Here is a 17333-nt window from a genome sequence, read left to right as displayed (position 1 = left end):
CCCCCCCGCGGTGTCAAGTGAAAGGCGTGAAAGTATGAAAGATAACTTTGGAATACCATGTATGGCTTTTGTTTATAAAGATCTCCAATTTAGTCAAATACTTACACTCTGATAATATGCATGAAAGATACATTGGTCTGTTGTAATATACTTGTATTCGGCGAGTGAGTCATGTGCCGCGGACCCGATAACACGAGATAGAGACCGGTCCGCTTTCGCCGTGAAGCTTTCGCCGCTCCGAATTCCTGTTGCACTCGGGCCTCTCTTTGTTTAAGTAAATATATCTTCAATCGCTGCAGCCCTGGAGCTTTCCCACGGACTTGTATTTCGTGCACAAATATTCCCTCCAGCCAACGTTGCCCGCGCACAATCCCGCACTCAATAACTCCGATCTCGCATTTACACCGCTACCGCTCCGATCATAATGAGTCCCCCTGCCGCCCTCGATGTCAACCTTGTAGGAGTGACCGATACTTCGACTGTCCCTATCCCGGACCCTCTGGCTGTCAATGGCGTCTCCGCGTGGAGAGCTAAGACAGCCAACATTCCGACTGGCATCGCGGCTGCATGCAACAGTGATATGTTCAAGAGTCCGGTATGGTCCATGTGCAATATGCCTGAAATTGGAGGAATATCAGAACAATTCCGAATTGGCATTGCCAGCAGGTGCTAATTATAATATGGATTTGTGTAGGTCTGCTATACTAAGCCCAAGGCCAAACGTTTTGATCGTAAGTCGACCTACCATTGTTCCTTTGGCCAAGTATAGGAATCTTGATCTGATACTAATTACTCTGTTCCACCGCTCAGACCGATTCTCCGTTGAAGCCAAGTCTCGCAAGGTGAGCACCCAATTGCGCAATGGTATATCCGCAACAGCTCATCTAATTCCCCACCCAGGCGTCCACTTTGAAGACAGCAGCTCGTTTCCTTAAGAACCCAGGTCAGTTTGAACAACGTATTTATTTGAATTCAAAGGCTAAGTTTTCAAAAGGCCTCATCTCTCTCGGTGGTGGATTGCCCTCCGCTGAATACTTCCCATTCGAGCACCTCGATATCAAGGTTCCCACCGCTCCAGGATTCACACCCGAAGAGACCAAGAAGTCCGGTACCGTGCTGCGTGCTGGAAAGCACGATATCCAAGAAGGAACCAGCACATATGGTTAGTACTTCGGTCGATAAGTTGGGTTTCGCCTCTACTAACAATTCCCCAGACTTGGAGATTGCACTCAACTATGGACAAGCTACAGGAGCTGCGCCTTTGCTGCGTTTCGTGACCGAACACACTGAGGTCAGTGGAATTAAAATGTGGAAGCCATGCATAGCTGACAAGTAGCAGATCATCCACACCCCTCCTTACTCCGATTGGCAATGTACTTTGACTGCCGGCAGCACTTATGCCTGGGACACTGCGCTCCGCTTGCTGTGCGAGCGAGGTGACTATATTCTTATGGAGGAGTATACCTTCGCCAGTGCAGCTGAGACTGCTTTCCCCCTAGGCCTGAAGGCTGTTGGTATCGCCATGGACGAGCAGGGTTTGCTTCCCGAGTCAATGGACGAGATCCTCAGCAACTGGGATGTCAATGCCCGTGGTGCCCGCAAGCCCCACGTTCTGTACACTATCCCGACAGGTCAGAACCCCACTGGTGCCACCCAGTCCGGTGATCGCCGCCGCGCTGTCTACAAGGTTGCTCAGAAGCACGATGTGATCATCGTCGAGGATGAGCCCTACTACTTCCTGCAAATGCAGCCATACGTGGGCGAGGACGCCAAGCCCGTTCCTCCTCCCGCCACCCACGAAGATTTCATTAAGTCTTTGGTTCCTTCATTCCTGAGCATGGATGTCGACGGCCGTGTCGTTCGCTTGGAGTCTTTCTCCAAGGTTGTCTCCCCCGGCTCTCGTGTCGGTTGGATTGTCGCCTCGGAACAGATTATCGAGCGCTTTGTTCGTAACTTCGAGGTCTCTTCGCAGAACCCCAGTGGTATTGCTCAACTCGCACTCTTCAAGCTTCTCGACGAGCACTGGGGTCACTCTGGATACCTCGATTGGTTGATTAACCTGCGCATGTCCTACACTACCCGTCGTGACTCGCTTGTTCATGCATGTGAGAAGCATCTGCCTCGCGAGATCGCTCACTGGGAGGCACCTGCAGCAGGCATGTTCGTAAGTAGCTTACATATCCCTTAATGTCCGCTCTTCTTTCAGCATTTATATACTAACGTTTTGCAGCACTGGATCAAGGTTGACTGGCGCAAGCACCCTGGCGTTGCTGCCGGCAAGAGCCACGCTGAGATTGAAGAAGAGATCTTCCTGTCTGCCGTCGATTCTGGTGTCCTGCTCTCCCGTGGTAGCTGGTTCAAGCCCGACCACGACACTGCCGAGGAAAACATGTTCTTCCGTGCCACTTTCGCAGCTGCTTCCTCCGAGAAGATTGACGAAGCTATCTCGCGCTTCGCTGGCTCTTTGCGCACCCAGTTCGGGCTTTAAGATAGCAATGTCGGCACGTTGCTTTCGACTGATGCTAATCGGGTTTTTTTATACCTGGTCTATGATTTCCACGACGAATTTTCTTCTCCCTGGTGAAAGCATTGGGCTTCAAGATTGTTTCTACAAATTAGATGATAGAGTAAGATTGTAAATGACGGAACCTTGAATTACTCTATGATCACTCCGTACAGGACTCGACGTAAAGCAGGCGGCTCATCAAAAGCAAAAAGTTACGTGTATTGTGTACAGACGAAGAAAAAGTAAAGGAAAACAATGGTATCATGTAAAAGTACAATAACAACACACAGGTGAATCTAAAGATCTCTGGAGGGGAGGAATGGCGGGACATGTAGAGTGTCTTAGGACCCCAGAATCTTGCCATACGCATCCTCAACTTCCTTCGCAATCTCTAACAGAGTGACGATGATGATCTGGTGCGTCACATTGGGCAACTTATCTCGTTGCAGACCAATCCACTCCAACGGCGGCGTAGCCTCACCCATATCCCGCAGCTGTGGCGTCTCGATGATAGGAGGCTCGAGCGCAGTGTAGGTATACTTTGACTGTGGGACATTGACAACCGCAGTGATCTTTTCCTGCTTCTCAGAGCTGTCGCCACTGCCTTCGGGACTGCTGCCTGGTCCACCAGTGATGCGCACTGCAGAAGGCGGCAAGGGCTTTCCGAGCCGCGAGGCAAGCGCTCGTGAATGCGTCTCCCACATGTCGCGGATAAAGCTGATGCGCGAGTAATTCCAGCCAACATCCACTTTACCCTCGAATGTACTACGGAAGGTGTAATCGATCTGATGGGTTCCTGGGGCCTGCCAGGTTTCCATTGCTGCCACCAGGCGGGGGACCTTGAGAATCGTCCCGCCTCGGGATGCAGCGGCTCGCTCGGCGATTTCGTCCACTGAGAGTTCGTCCAGTTGGGCTGTAGTTGGACGAGTGATGCCGGATAGAGCGACGCGCAACTGTCCCAAAGTCAAGCCCAGTGCGCTGTGAATCTTTTGGTTTTCGAGTGATACGCCGAATCGAGCTTGAGCATCGTATGCTTCTACCTTGAAGATCTGGTTGTCGAAGAATGAGCTGGGGAACGCTCCTAAGTTGACGTGACGGATGTTGACAACCACTCCGGTATGTAAAGAAATAGGTGCCTTTTCGGGCTGATCCGTGTGTTCTTTTGACAGGTGCTTGGCACCGACTTGGGGCCGCTCCGGGAAGACTGATGATTTGCGACGCAGATAACGCTCCACTTCGTGCAGTGAGGATGTGTAGGCCGCTTGTACATCTTGGACCAGACGTTGCCACGCTTGGAACAGAGCCAGGCCTTGAGATCCCGTCAGAGATGTACAGAAAAGTTGCACCTTGTCTCCGTCCAAAATACTGAACAGCCGCTGGCTCTGGTCACCCGACTTCCCTCGGACATTGTACATCAAAAAGTTGAACATGGTGATCCGAGCAACCAGGAATGGTTGATAGTCGAAGGAGACCTTGGCTTGGAGGTGATGGAAAGCGACCGAAGCTTGAATCAATGGCGTATGGCCAGTTTCGCGGGAATCCTCGGGCCATTCAATGGATGTGTGAACCTTGAGCTTGCCGAGTTCGACAATTCCACTCATACGGCCTTTGCTTTCGATTGCAACAGAGCCGAGGTTGATGCACATGTTCTGCTCACTAACGGACGTCTTGCTGGTAGCAACCCACAAGTCAACAATCGAGAATTGCGCCCTGCCTAGAGTTGTGCCAAGATCAAGTTGAATCTCCAGCTTTTCGACTGCAATGGTTGTGTTCCATGGGAACGCTGAGGCAGAAGCAACTTGCTGGTATCGCTGTACGATGTAGGTTTGGGTCTCGGACGGCTCCGGTGGAACACTTTCACTCGAACTGGGCGCATTGTCTGCCGGGAGCCAAATTTCCTTGAAGAGCAAGGAATCTTGAACCTGTTTGGCATTGACCGCAACCTTCATTGGGCTCACCCGCAAAATTGCAGACATTCCATTTTTCCGACCAAGATGCTTGCTGTTCATCAACGATAGCACCATGGATTTCACTTCAAAGCTTGCCGTTGACTCATTGGAATAAACATGCTTTACAGATGCTTCCAAGCCATTAAAGGCCAACGAGAGTGCAAGGAAACGGCCCTGTTCTTCGGACAAAACCGTGTTGACGGTCACGTAGACACTCTCAAACCTTGCGGTAGCTGCCACTCTTGCAATTGGCTGGCAACTTAGACTGAACTCCTGTTTGCAGAACAATAGTCCCAAGTTTACTTTGCACCGGCCGAGAATGCTGGTGGGATCATCGGCCCCAAACGGTTTCTCTTGCATGAGCTTCTGTGGCTGCAATCTCGCCGTCGTAGACGGTCTGCGTTGCTGGCTCTGCGGACTTTGCTGATTTTGCTGATTGCCCATGATTTCTTTGACCGTAGCTGTCATCTGCTTGACAAGAGGTACAAGTGTTGGATGCAATGTGTTTGTTGAAGGATCAACCTTGAGCTCCGCATTGAGTGCAGGGTCGTCAGTTCCGTTGTCCTCGAATTGAACCTTCAGAGCCACACCAGGTGCTCGGAGAGTTGCTGTGGTCGCTGCATCTCCTTGCAGATACTGGCCATATCTTTGATCGTTGACCTTGCGGCCTTGCCATGTGGCTGCCAGTAATGTTTGATGATCATGACTGAGCTTCCCTTGAAGTGTCACTGTAGCACCAGCAAAGTCAACATCAATCAAGAGAGAGCGTAATCGTCTGTTGCCGAAAAGACTTCGATCTTTGTTCGTATTCGTCTCATCGGGCGATTCTTCTCTAGTAGCCCAGACAGCCTTTCCATCCCGAAGCGCTTCACTTGCAGTAGCGATGGAATCTCGAATCATGCTTGCTGGGATGATGAACTCGGAAGTAGCTCGTATATCCAGGGATTTGCCAGCTGCTTGGAAAGCGAGCCAAACTTCCTTTCCTTTCGATGCGTATGCCACGTTGAACACCAGCTCGGGCATGAGTGCTGAATTAAGCGACCGCTTCTCTCGGTCGGTGCCATAGGGAACCATTTGGAGCTGCATATTCTCAATCCGAAGTTTGGCTGCGTTCTTTTTCTTGTTGGACAACTCAACCTGTTGGATCGAAAACACCAGGTCTTCGGGGTGCCGGTCAGATTGTGGTTGAATCTCAGCCATATTCCAAGCAACTTGGATGGTTTGGAACCGCAAAGAATAAAGAGCGTCAAGGAATGTTTCCGGGGGTGCATCATCATTGACATGGATCTCGGGAGCATCGGCGGCCACATCTTTCGTAATGTTGTGACCACGGCGCCTCAGCTTCTTGAGACGCTTGACCTCATGAGAAAAGTCCAGCGTCTTGATGCGCTCTTGCGTATAGACAGCAATGTCGACCACCAGAGCTGCCGTTTCTGCAAAGAGTTCAATGTCAAATCTTTCGCTAGTGAAATGGTATGCTCTGGTCACCTCCCCGTTCTCCCGGATCGCAGAGGTTCCTTCCAACTTTACCCCGGCAGTGAAACCACCGTATGAGTGACTCTGGAACTTCTCTTGTCTCCTGAGCTCAAAGCTGATTTGAGGGGCATCAATGTTGAATTCGGGGTGCTCCATCGCATAGCCTCTGTCAAGGCCGTTTTGAAGTCGCATTCGCATCATCCCAAGACTGAATATCATCTCTGCAGAGTAATCTTTGCTTTTGAGACCAGGCGCAACAGCGTGGATCTCGAATCCAGCCATTGTGAAGCGAGATTTGTAAAGGATTTCTTGGTTATCGGCAGTTTTGGGCTTGGTTGATGTCTTCTGCAATGCCAGCACATCTTCCAAATGAGCTTTGAGTATTTCCACGGTTTGCTTCAGGTCTGTAACCAAGTGAGAGACATCCGGTCCTGTAAGAACAGCCAATAGGCTGCGCACAGAACTGGCTTCCAGGCTAATAAGTTCGATCGTGACATCAATGTCTACCTCCTTGCGACCGTCAAGGAAGTTCGCGAGGACTCGACCGTTCACGGGGGGTATCTCCAATATTGAAAGCACATGGAATCGTTCGTTCTCGCCCGAAACAAACATGTGCGAATTCTTCTTGATGTCGAAGTCAATCTCAAGCTTGGAGCCTTGCGCCGGCATCACTGACATACGAGCAACCTCACCCGATACAAGATACTTCAATGACGGCAACAAACTGAAAGTCAGTCTGTAGTCTTCCAAAAACATGGCAACATGGAAGGTATGTCTAGTGGGCTTTGTTGGAGGCTTTGTTGGAGGCTGAGCCTGCTTGGGCTGCGACTTTGGAAGTTTGACACTTTTCACAAGCTGCTGGATATACCGAACTTCGTCTGCGATCAGTCTGTCCGCTGTATGTGCCAGACTGAGAGGGTCCTCTTTCATATCATAACGAAGTTTCCTGCAAGAGCTGGCAAGCTTCCAATCGCGCTTGGATTCCTTCACACCGTTTTCAGATGTGACAGATATGTTCAAATAAGGATCAGCTATCCTTGACAGCATGAGAGTGGTGGATTGACTCTGTATTTCCGATGAACAGCCCTCTGCACTAAATAGCAAAGAAAGGTCTTCGTCTGTAGACTCTACCGAGCCGAGAGACTTTTGGACGATGGAGCCTCGAAGAGCTTTCGTTACCAGAGCAAGTTTGACATTGATGCCATCGAGAGTAATGGAGCCAAAGTCAGTCCCGACCATAACTTGCAACTCGGTAGGAATTTTCTCCTCGACTGTGTCGCTCGGGGCATGGCCTGGCGAGGACTCGAGTGTGATATTCGACATGACCTTGACTACTCCCTCTGCAAGATCCAAGATCTCCCAGCGCAGTCTCAACGCCGCAGAGCCGCAATAAGACTGCAGAGTTATGAGCTTTCTGCGGTGTTCTTCTTCTCCACGACCCAGCCAGTTCGGGTTTAAAGACGCGGCGATTGACAGATTCTCTATAATCAAATCACTCTCTCTGGGGCCGGGATCCAAAGAGAAACGGAATGTTTGGATGGTGGATGATGCAAACATGGAAGGTTGTGGGTTGTCCCTTTGGGGCTCAGTAGGGGGCCAAACACGACGCATGACATAGCTTTTGTCAACGTGGGCTAGATCCCAGGCTCTCCAGCTATCAAGCCCAGAAATGACCGTCTTCTTGGAGTTTGCTGGTAGAGGCGGTTTTCTACTCAAGCATTTCCGCTCCAAATCACGCTGCCGATGATCAGGTAATGTTTTGTAGATGCCGCGAATTCGAGATATGATTTTCCACGAGTCGTGTTGCCTGAGATGGGTTTGGGCGACTCTGAGAACAAAAGAAATGCGAGCAAGGAATATCGGATCTGGAACATCGGCGGACGATTGCGTGAGCGAGTACATGAGGTACTTGAGACGTTTCTCACTAGAGGTTGACAATTGTTGGAAAGAAGACGCGACGGAATCCAACATAGTCGTTGCTCGACGGACAAGGAACGCAAGACGCTCCACTGACTTTGCACATGTCATCGTATTGAATGTTCGTACTTGAAGACTAGCACGAACACTTGGCGAAGTGACTAGCCAGAGATCAAAGTCCTCCAAATGTGAATTGAAAACAGCTTTCTCATGGAAGTTGTCGGTTTGACTTCCTTCGACTGCAAATGATAGATGATCTGCTGCCACGTGAACTGTGGTATCTTGTTTGAGGCCTTGGAGCAGGTCATCCTTTTGGCGCTCGACTTTCTTGCGAAACTCGGTTCGGAGATGACGAATTTCGATGCTATAGTCATCCCGGAACTCGATATGTTGATCATTGGGAGCTTCAGAAAAATCGACCAGTCTGAGTTGAATGGATGGAACACGAAGAGCAACGGCTGTGGAGATCTTTGGCTTACTCATAGCCTTATCATAGCCAACAATGCTTGATATCACATCCTTTTGAAGTGAATCAATGACTTGTGTTGGGTGCTTGGGTTCTAATCCATCTAACAGAGATGCGAGGCTCAAAAGGAATTTTGGAGTGCAAAATCCTCGAATGCCAAGGGGTAGATCAATGGCCAAATTTGTGTATGTCATCTGATCATCGTCGAATGTCAGAAACACAGATTTAGGACCATTCGGCGAGGCATCATCATAGAGCCCGTCATCGTCATCTGCGGGAGGTAGCGGAAGCTCAGAGGTGTCAAATCGCAGCTTGTAGTACGAAAATCGAGGCATTATCCATGGGTTTGCATCTCTTACCGCAGAGGACGAGAAGCCTCCCACCCGAGACCCGGGGTGGGTCCCATCTCTCGATCGGTTGCTTTGAGACACAGACCAACTTGACCCTCGGTTGGGAAGATCGGGGCGTGATTGAGATGGTGAATCGGAAGCGACTCTGAAGTTGGATTTGGCGTTTGCTCGGACACTCTTGAGGCTCGAGGCCTCGGATTGAACCAAGAAGCTCCTGGTACTTTCATTTGGACGAGACCCCGACTGCTTCCGGTATGATTTTGTAAAGCTTGAGCCGACTTCGCGGTGTATGGGCTCTGGCATTGACGGTATTGGCATGGTGGGAGGGAAGACATCATCTTCTGGATGGATAGTTGAGGCGGGGCCGGTTTCCTCCCAATCGAGGAGCAACCATTGGGCCCGATGAGTCCGCCGATCATGGATTTTGATATGTTCTTGCTGTAGCCTTCGGTTTTGCACAATGTCAGATTTGCGCAGAGCCATCTTGAGCCCCACAGTGAGCTGAAACAGTCCAATTGGGGATACTGCTTCCCCGGACGCAGAGCCAGATTGGTTCACAGCTTTCCGATCAACTGCAGCGATCGAGATATCAGGCACAAGCAGGTTCATGCGCTTGGAAAATGTGGCGTTAGCCCAGTCGTTGAAGTTCACATTCAGAGACTGGGTGCTCAGAACTACAGCAACCTGTTCCAGCAACACGGAGATGTGAATGGTGTCAATCTTGGCCCTCAAGAAAGTCACATCATGCAAAATCTCCGGGAACAATGAAGGTAATGCATTTTCCTCGTTGTCAAAGGAGAAGTCGAAACTCTTCACAGACGAGATCAAGCAAGACAAGAATTCAGCAGAACATTCGCCGATAATCTTTCCAACTTCGAAATCCCAATTACACACATATGTTGGCTCAAGAGGGGGCAGACCGAAGAGACGGTGCCCGTAAACCGAGATACCATCGACGAAGAGCTGGGTGCCGGAAATTGCAGATGGTCCATCAGGGTCAATTGACTCCAAATCTAGTTTTAGCGGAGTCAGAGAAAACTGCAAGTCCATATAGTAATTCGTGAACCGCAAGTCTACTTCGAGCGATGCTGCACTGAGACCCATGCATTTTGAGGTATCGTAGATGTTCACGGGAAGCAGGGCGCGAGGACTGTCAACTGTGACACGAACGAGGACATCCATGTCATTTGACTTTCGGTTTGGATTGATCCCGGTAGGATTTGTTGGCGGTTCGTCCGCGTAGACAAGCTCCTGGTATTCCTCCAGGGTCTTGAAGTGCATCTCCTCTCCGAAATAATTTTCTCTGATGGTCATGAAGCTCTTGATCAAGAAACCAAAGAGGAAGAGTCTGGGCGAAACACCGTCGATATTGAGAACCAAGGTGTCTGTCAATTCAGGGGAGGTTGACTGGAAGTAGTTGTAGGATCCATCGATGAACAGACTCTGAAGAGTGGCCATTGAAGTCTGTGGCAGGAACTCATGCAGTGTATCCCATAGGGGAGTTACATAGTCCACACCGCCGTCTTCCAAGCCTACTCTAAATTCGATCGCATTCTGCTCAGGAAGATACTTGTTCAGTGGGATCATGACGTTGGACGTCAAACGCTGGCCTTTGATAACAATGAAACGGTTATCTTCCAAATCGGAAGGATTGCTGATGATGTTTCTGTCGTTGACATTGATGTAGAGTTCCAAGTCGGTGAAATTGAGGTCAAGGTTATAGATGAAAGGCACGAATGTGTGATAATCAGAGGGTGGCCCTGATGCCCAATCACTCACAAGATCAGTGAGAAGAAAGATGTGATCACGCAAAAGAAACAGTCGCAATTTCTGGCTTTCAGCGGTAAATTTCCAGGAGCGGAGGTTATTCCACGAAAGAGGGTTGGACAGGTCACAAGTCACTTGCTGCCGGGGGCATTGCCAAAGCAAGCCATGGTTAATACTGGAGGATAACTTTGACTCGCGCAAATCAAGCGAAAGCTCATTGTGGAATCCTGCACTCGATGCTACCATGTCCATGTTGTAATTGATGGTAGAGTCGGCAGCCACGCACAGCGAGAGCCACCCAAAGGGACGGATTTCGGGACCAAGGTGTCCTTTCTCTCCATCTTTGGCTCGATTGTTCTTCTTCTCAACTGGCTTTTTGGTCCTTGATGCACCCCCAACAGCATCGGCTCGGCCCTTCCATTGCCAATCTTTGGAGGGCTCTCTTGTCGGTATGCGCAAGACGAGTTCATCGTTGATTTCAACACGCAACCTAAAAGAAGTGCTCTGCCGCAGGACACCAGGTGCTAGCTGCTCAGTAGGCTCGGCGCTGCGATAGAAATTGGGGAAGAACACATTCTGTAGGCCAACTCGCTCGCGGTCAGCCCACGGCCCGTAGTTGATCGTTCCTCCCTCGATTTTGACATCAATGCCCCATTCTGGCGGAGAGGCACAATTTATATTCATCCCCGCCGGATGAGATCCGGGATCTGACGAGGGCTGGACCAGAACTCGCCCAGGAATATCCCAAAAGTATGCGATGTCTATGCCTGGGCTATCCACAATGGTGGAATACCTAGCATATTCAACTGTGTTCCACTTCTCATGCTCATCTTCGCCACCCTCGTCCAGATACCGAGAAAGGCCGGTCCAGCGCACTTCAGGGAACTCTGCCTGGCTTCTTGGCATGTTATTGGTGTGCCTGCTGTTTGCATGGAAAGACTCGACAGAAGTCTGAAAATAAGGGACTAGGTCACGGATGCTGTGCCAGACCTTGCGCTTTTGGAATTGATAGTTAAAGACATTTGGTCTTTTCTTCTTCAATCCTTTATCTTTCTCCTGTGCGGCACTCAAAGCTTTAGCGGTTGCAGGCTGGCTTTGTTTGAAATCAGGATTAGGTCTCATCTGAATGACAGGATTGTTGAGGTGAAATGAGAATGTTTGGCGATACAAATCGAAAGGACCCGCGTTTGAAGCATCCACGGTGCCTGATCCTGAATCGAATGTGGTTGTCAAGACAGATCGAGTGTGTTCATTTCCCATGACGATGGCTCCTTTCTTGCAATCCAACCTGACTGGTAAAAGCTGCAGCATGTTTGAGACGGGATCTGACAGTTCGGATTCTCTACAAGCAGATGATCTGCCTCTGTCACTCATGCTTCGCTCCGACAATGTTTCCAGAGTAGGCCGATGACCTGGTGGACCCTGGAAATTGAACTCATGCCCAGCACCATCGTCTCCGGTGTTTGGGCGAGACTCGGAAATGTTGGAGTTGTCGCCGTCCATATCAACATTCTTAGGCGAATACCCAAACCCAGCCAGGATGCTTTCGTATGCCGGGGTTCGATTATAGATGAACCATTCAAGACCATATGTCTTGATTGTGATGCGACAAGGTAATTCCGTAGTCTTTCCAACACCGGCCTGCTCCCCGAGGTTGTCGTCCCCCTCATGCGGGTGACGTGCATGTCCTTGCTCAGATGCATGATCGGGCAACCCAGTTTTGCGCCGAATTCCTGTGAGGTCGTTTCGCTCGACTGTGCGCGTCCAATACCGCCATGTTATGAATCCTCCATGAATGAATATTGTCTCGTTCACGCCATGGTAACGGATGCCCTTGAAGAAGATTCTCCCGCCAAGTAAGGAGACTTGGAGGGCATTGATGTCGACATATGCGCGGTAGTAGTGCCAGGTGTATGCTCGGATCGCGTAGGAGAGGAGTGTCGCGAAGAGTCGATTGAAGTAGAGCAGGAAGAACAGAGCACTTTCAACAATTAGCGCGATCCAAGCGGTCCATCCAACGCGGGGACTTACAGGATGCAAGAAACAATCAGCTCAAGGAGAAAGAACCTGTGTGAATCAGTATACAAGCCATCTTTTGCGCGAACTCTACCCACCAGTTGAAACTTGGATCGGGCGTCAAGAAAGTCGACGTCAAGCTGGTGCTAGCCATCTCCGAGCGGCATGGACAACGTCAGCGCGCAGAACGCGAACGACGAGCCTAGCAAGCCAGTGTCGAGCTTCCAATCATCGAAGCCCAAACTGCTAGCTCAGATAATTCAGAAAAATCGCAAGTTGCCAAAAAAGTCCATGAAGCAGTCCGGGCGGTGTCACGAGAAGATCGTCATCGGGCAACACGCCTCCTCATTCCGCAACTTTGCTCCACAAGCTCGACCACCCCACACCTTTCGCCCTTGAGCACCATGTCTTGTCTTATCGACTCCACGGCATGAGCTGGAATATCTCCGCAGGCAAAAAGCGGTCTTGGAACCGCGCTTGTCCCTAATCTTCAGTCATGACAACCGCTACAGGAGGAACAGGCTCCAGCCTAGCACGCGCGATCACCATTGTTGCAGGTGTCTCGGCTTTGGTCGCCTCTTTCTTATCATTAGTGTGAGTGTCCCGGTCTGAAAGAGTATTTGATTATAGCTACAATCTTCGAGTTTCTAAATCTAACTTTGCGTCTCAACCCCAGGTCAATATGGTTACAAACGTTCGAGCTTCTGCAACTCCAAGTCCCAGGTCATCGCTCACCAATCATATAGCAAAAATTACCGGAAACCACTTCTCCAACGCTATGTGGTGCGCATTCTGTTGATGTCAGTACCGCTTCGAGGACCTGGCTCAGGGGCCAGAACAAATGAGGATGTACTAACATAGCTCAGGGTTCCGATTTACGCGGTATCTTCATGGACGAGCATCGTATCTCTCACTGCAGCTCAGTTTTTGGACCCCGTTCGCGATATTTATGAGGTACTTGATCTTGTTCCAGGGGAATTGCCACTACTGGCATTAACAACTAACTTTGACAGGCGTTCACTATCTACACTTTCTTTCAACTCCTCATCAACTTCCTTGGGGGCGAACGAGCTGTCATTATCATGGCCCACGGCCGTCCGCCCATCTCACATGCTTGGCCGCTTAATCACTTTCTCCCTAAAATTGACGTCTCCGATCCTCACACCTTCCTCGCGGTCAAACGGGGTATATTACAATATGCATGGTTGAAGCCCATTCTGGCGCTTGTCTCTGTCATCTTGAAGGCAACGAACACATACCAGGAGGGATATCTTGGATTAGGATCGGGGTATCTCTGGACAGGAATTGTGTACAATCTTAGTGTCACAATCAGTCTCTACTCTCTGGCCATGTTTTGGGTGTGTCTGCACGACGACCTTGCACCATTTCGGCCAGTCCCTAAATTCCTATGCGTCAAGCTCATTATCTTTGCCTCGTATTGGCAAGGATTCTTCTTGTCAATCTTGCAGTGGCTGGGGGCGCTCGGTAGCGTGGCAGGATACACGCCCAACAACCTTGCTGCTGCCATCCAAGACAGTCTGATCTGTTTCGAGATGCCATTTTTCGCAATGGCCCACTGGTATGCATTCTCGTGGCATGACTATGCAGACCCATCCATTTCGTCCGCGCGTCTGCCCGTGAAATATGCACTGCGAGATGCATTTGGTGTTCGAGACTTGTGGGAAGACACCTTGCTCACCATCCGCGGCGACAATTATGAATACCGGCTCTTTGATTCGGGCGACAACATCGTACCGCATGAGGAGTCCGGATCTCGTGTGAAGCGAGTAATGGATGGAATGAGATACGAGCGGGGCGGGAAAGCCAAATACTGGATCCCTAAGCCTGGTGAAATCAATAGCCGCACGCCTCTCTTAGGTGGGGAACCCAGTGATCGTGGCAGTAGGAGTGAACGGGCCAGTCAGACGTCGCGAGAAAGGTTCCGGTCCTACAGTGATATCGATGAAATCGCCATGGACGATGAAGATGAGCGACTCTTCCTCAATGCCCGTGCCCTGGAATTTGGGGACTGGAACGTGAGTTTATGAGGAAGCGCTATGGCTTCAATTGCTAATTGTGCGTAGTATCCAGTAATTACCGCCAACGAGGTGCCAAGGGATCAACGGATATCGCCCGCGATGCGACGTCAAGATTCAAACCGAGGGGCGGATATCAAAAAGGCCCGCCGGCATAAAAAGGGCCGGGCGTCAGAAGGAGGAAACGCCAAAGCCAAGCCAAGCTCCAATCAATCCGGTGACCGAGCTGGCCCAAGCTCGCCGACACCCGGTTCCTTGCAGCGAAACCCTAGTTCCACGAGCTCCGGCGGCACACGACGCAGCCAGCTGGTTGACCTCGTGGTGGAGAACACAGAGGCTGAAGAAGAAGACCGGGCTCAAACGCAAAGAACGTATGGTTCTGCGCATGCAGAGCCCGAACCCCGGCGATTTTCGTACGTGCAGCACCAATCATTAACAGAGAGAAGATCTTCAGAGTCGCTGACGCTAATTCCAATTTCCAGGAGACCTTCAGGAGAGCCAATTGAAGAGGAGGGGGCCGAGTCTGCGACACCTCCAGAGTCTAATTCAGAAGCTAATCCAAGGTCCAAATGGAGCTATGGTGACCTAGAACAGGACAATGTTTGGGGCTAGTGTGTACGGAGTACGAATGAGATAACTTGATTTCCTGTTATTTCCGTAAGTATATTCATAGAAATACAAATTTTAAAAAGGAGCATCAAACAGGACCGATAATTTCGTTAAGCGCCCAATTCTCACCCAAGTTCAAGTGATAAGCACAGATGTGACGACTCCACAGGGCGCTAACGAATAGCGTTGCTTCAATCCACTCCGATGTTGACGATCGTAGTGCTAAATGCGTTGGCGTGAGGATGTACTGCTCTGCTGGGCATAGCTCCTTATTTTTAGTTGAAGTCAGTGGACGAACTCGGTCAGATGTTCATTTTGGGTCTGACAGGCCTAAATTCCCATAGGTGGGGTTGCTTCTTTGTTCTGCTCTTCCCTTTTTTTCTTCCGACTATCTCTCGTTATATCGCCTTGAAGGTGATGGATTGACTCTAAACACGCGCTGGTCGCAAATATGCTAGCTTTGGAGAAAGCAGGGTCGTTGTTCACTGGTTGGATGCGATCTTGCTTAACATGCCTCACCCCAGGCGAAGATAGCTGCCAGCCCCGAGCTCAGAACGGTATGCATACTAAATAAACATAGCAACTTGATATACTAAACTCAAGATCTAGGTATCGAGCGAGAGATGAAAATATGTCATACTCAGCCACATCTAGTTCCGCCCATGAAGCTGGTGGTCTATGATGACCTCCCCTAGCAGCCCAAGCATCCATCAGCATCGCAACTCACTGTCGTCATGGCTGAACGGAAGCCGACATCTGGCCTCGCGAGCTTCCACTCGGGCGAGTATGTCCATGAAAAGATCCTCGACTATGCCATTGAAGATCAGCGCACCTTCAGATTTTCGCAGAGTACAATCATTCCAGTCACCAGGATTCCATGGGTCAGAGACCCTGCAGACCCCTGCCTCGATTAAATATCAACCACTGGATCTCCGTATACATCGATCAGGTAATCGACTATCGGAATTACCTTCCTTCGACTCTTTCCAGCTGAACGAAAGCCCCCAGCGCATGACGCTGCCGGCCCCACCTCGTGCCCTAACCACCTCCACCAGCGTTCGAGATCGCCGCTGTCAAACGACAGTCGTGGTTTCCCGCAAACCAGTCGGATCGCAAAAGCGCCGCTCGCTAGGGAATTCCCTGTCCATGGAAAACCCCGTTCGAATCACCAGCAGCTTGGTTCCGCATTTCTCTACGGTCACCCCTGTCGAGATTCCAATCCAACTGGCTCCAGCAACTTCTCCAATTCATCGCGAGTCGAAGCTAAGAAGCAGTGAGCTGACCTTGAGCACACCATTGTCAAATCAGGTAGACTATAGTCAACCCTGGGCAAGAGTTCCTGAAACACCACCTGCATCGAAGAGTCTAGTCACAGACTCGGCGAGCACCTCGCCCTCGAACTACTCACCAGTGTCCAAGGACACACCTTCGTCCGCCAGCTCTCGAACGATGCCATCGAGACTATCTTCACTCCGCCATCCCTCCATCCCCAACTATGATAGCCGACCCGCAATCCCTTCAACTCCACCCTCTTTATCCAACCGCGTCACCCAGTGGATGTTCCCTACAGACATGTCCACAAAGCAGATCTCCCCGCCCGAAGACAATTTCAACTGGGAGCGAACTCGCACGCTTAGTGGCACGACCGTCGCATCGGCTTCGACTGTCACTGGTGCCAGAGCTCGGAACAACAGTTCCATCTCGAGTCTCTTTTCAAGTGCCATCACACCGCGCACATCGTTCTCATTTCATCATTCACCTGCAACAGAGAAAGATCTGGAGTCTGGTCTTTGTCACCCAACTATATTTGAGGGACAGCAGCAAGATCTTCCTCTGTGTGCATACCCGACCAATGATCACACGCGCTTCCGTGAGTCTGATATCGGCTTGGCGTTTTGAGCCTGCAAAATCTCTGTCCGCATTACTTTCGGGCTATCTTTTGATTCCGTTACTGCCTATACTCTCAGTCTCTCTTTAATACTCGACGGCCGAAATTTCCGGTCTCTTGCTTGCTTGTTCTTGTTTTGGTTGGAAATATTGCCCGGTCTTTGCGTTGGAACTTTTCAGAATACCCCATTTTAGGTTATGGTTGGGTCTTTGCTTGATACATGGGATAATGTGTGGTAACTAATATTTATCTTGCGATCAATTAGTCCTACCTCAAGGTTTTGCTAGAAGTTTCTAATCCACTTTTATTGCTGAAAGGCTGCACACAACGTAGGGAGAGAACTGGAAATCTCA

General features: G+C 50.2%; 5 protein-coding genes across 5 annotated transcripts; 4 read left to right on the top strand and 1 right to left on the bottom strand.

Annotated features, from left to right (window-relative positions):
- Nucleotides 1-424: 424 nt before the first annotated feature.
- N7506_002431 (aminotransferase-like domain-containing protein) lies at nucleotides 425-2488 on the top strand (the record flags this gene model as incomplete). Its single annotated transcript, XM_056951727.1, has 8 exons — nucleotides 425-595; nucleotides 695-731; nucleotides 811-842; nucleotides 901-943; nucleotides 995-1162; nucleotides 1215-1291; nucleotides 1340-2164; nucleotides 2231-2488. 8 exons carry the CDS (start codon nucleotides 425-427, stop codon nucleotides 2486-2488), a joined length of 1611 nt encoding a protein of 536 aa, XP_056817642.1.
- Nucleotides 2489-2847: 359 nt separating this feature from the next.
- N7506_002430 (uncharacterized protein) lies at nucleotides 2848-12601 on the bottom strand (the record flags this gene model as incomplete). The annotated part of the gene is made up of 2 exons (XM_056951726.1): nucleotides 2848-12412; nucleotides 12537-12601. 2 exons carry the CDS (start codon nucleotides 12599-12601, stop codon nucleotides 2848-2850), a joined length of 9630 nt encoding a protein of 3209 aa, XP_056817641.1.
- An 11-nt stretch (nucleotides 12602-12612) lies between these two features.
- N7506_002429 (uncharacterized protein) lies at nucleotides 12613-12846 on the top strand (the record flags this gene model as incomplete). Its single annotated transcript, XM_056951725.1, has 1 exon — nucleotides 12613-12846. The coding sequence occupies one exon, from the start codon at nucleotides 12613-12615 to the stop codon at nucleotides 12844-12846; it is 234 nt and encodes a 77-aa protein (XP_056817640.1).
- A 97-nt stretch (nucleotides 12847-12943) lies between these two features.
- Nucleotides 12944-15095, top strand: N7506_002428 (OSTA/TMEM184 family protein; the record flags this gene model as incomplete). The annotated part of the gene is made up of 6 exons (XM_056951724.1): nucleotides 12944-13041; nucleotides 13194-13247; nucleotides 13314-13401; nucleotides 13461-14483; nucleotides 14532-14896; nucleotides 14966-15095. 6 exons carry the CDS (start codon nucleotides 12944-12946, stop codon nucleotides 15093-15095), a joined length of 1758 nt encoding a protein of 585 aa, XP_056817639.1.
- A 678-nt stretch (nucleotides 15096-15773) lies between these two features.
- On the top strand, nucleotides 15774-16991 carry N7506_002427 (uncharacterized protein; the record flags this gene model as incomplete). Its single annotated transcript, XM_056951723.1, has 1 exon — nucleotides 15774-16991. The coding sequence occupies one exon, from the start codon at nucleotides 15774-15776 to the stop codon at nucleotides 16989-16991; it is 1218 nt and encodes a 405-aa protein (XP_056817638.1).
- Nucleotides 16992-17333: the final 342 nt, after the last annotated feature.

Source organism: Penicillium brevicompactum (genome assembly GCF_028827555.1).
Source record: "Penicillium brevicompactum strain IBT 35665 chromosome Unknown utg000001l_segment0_segment0, whole genome shotgun sequence".
NCBI classification, from domain to species: domain Eukaryota; kingdom Fungi; phylum Ascomycota; class Eurotiomycetes; order Eurotiales; family Aspergillaceae; genus Penicillium; species Penicillium brevicompactum.
This window is presented reverse-complemented; position numbering and strand designations above follow the sequence as displayed.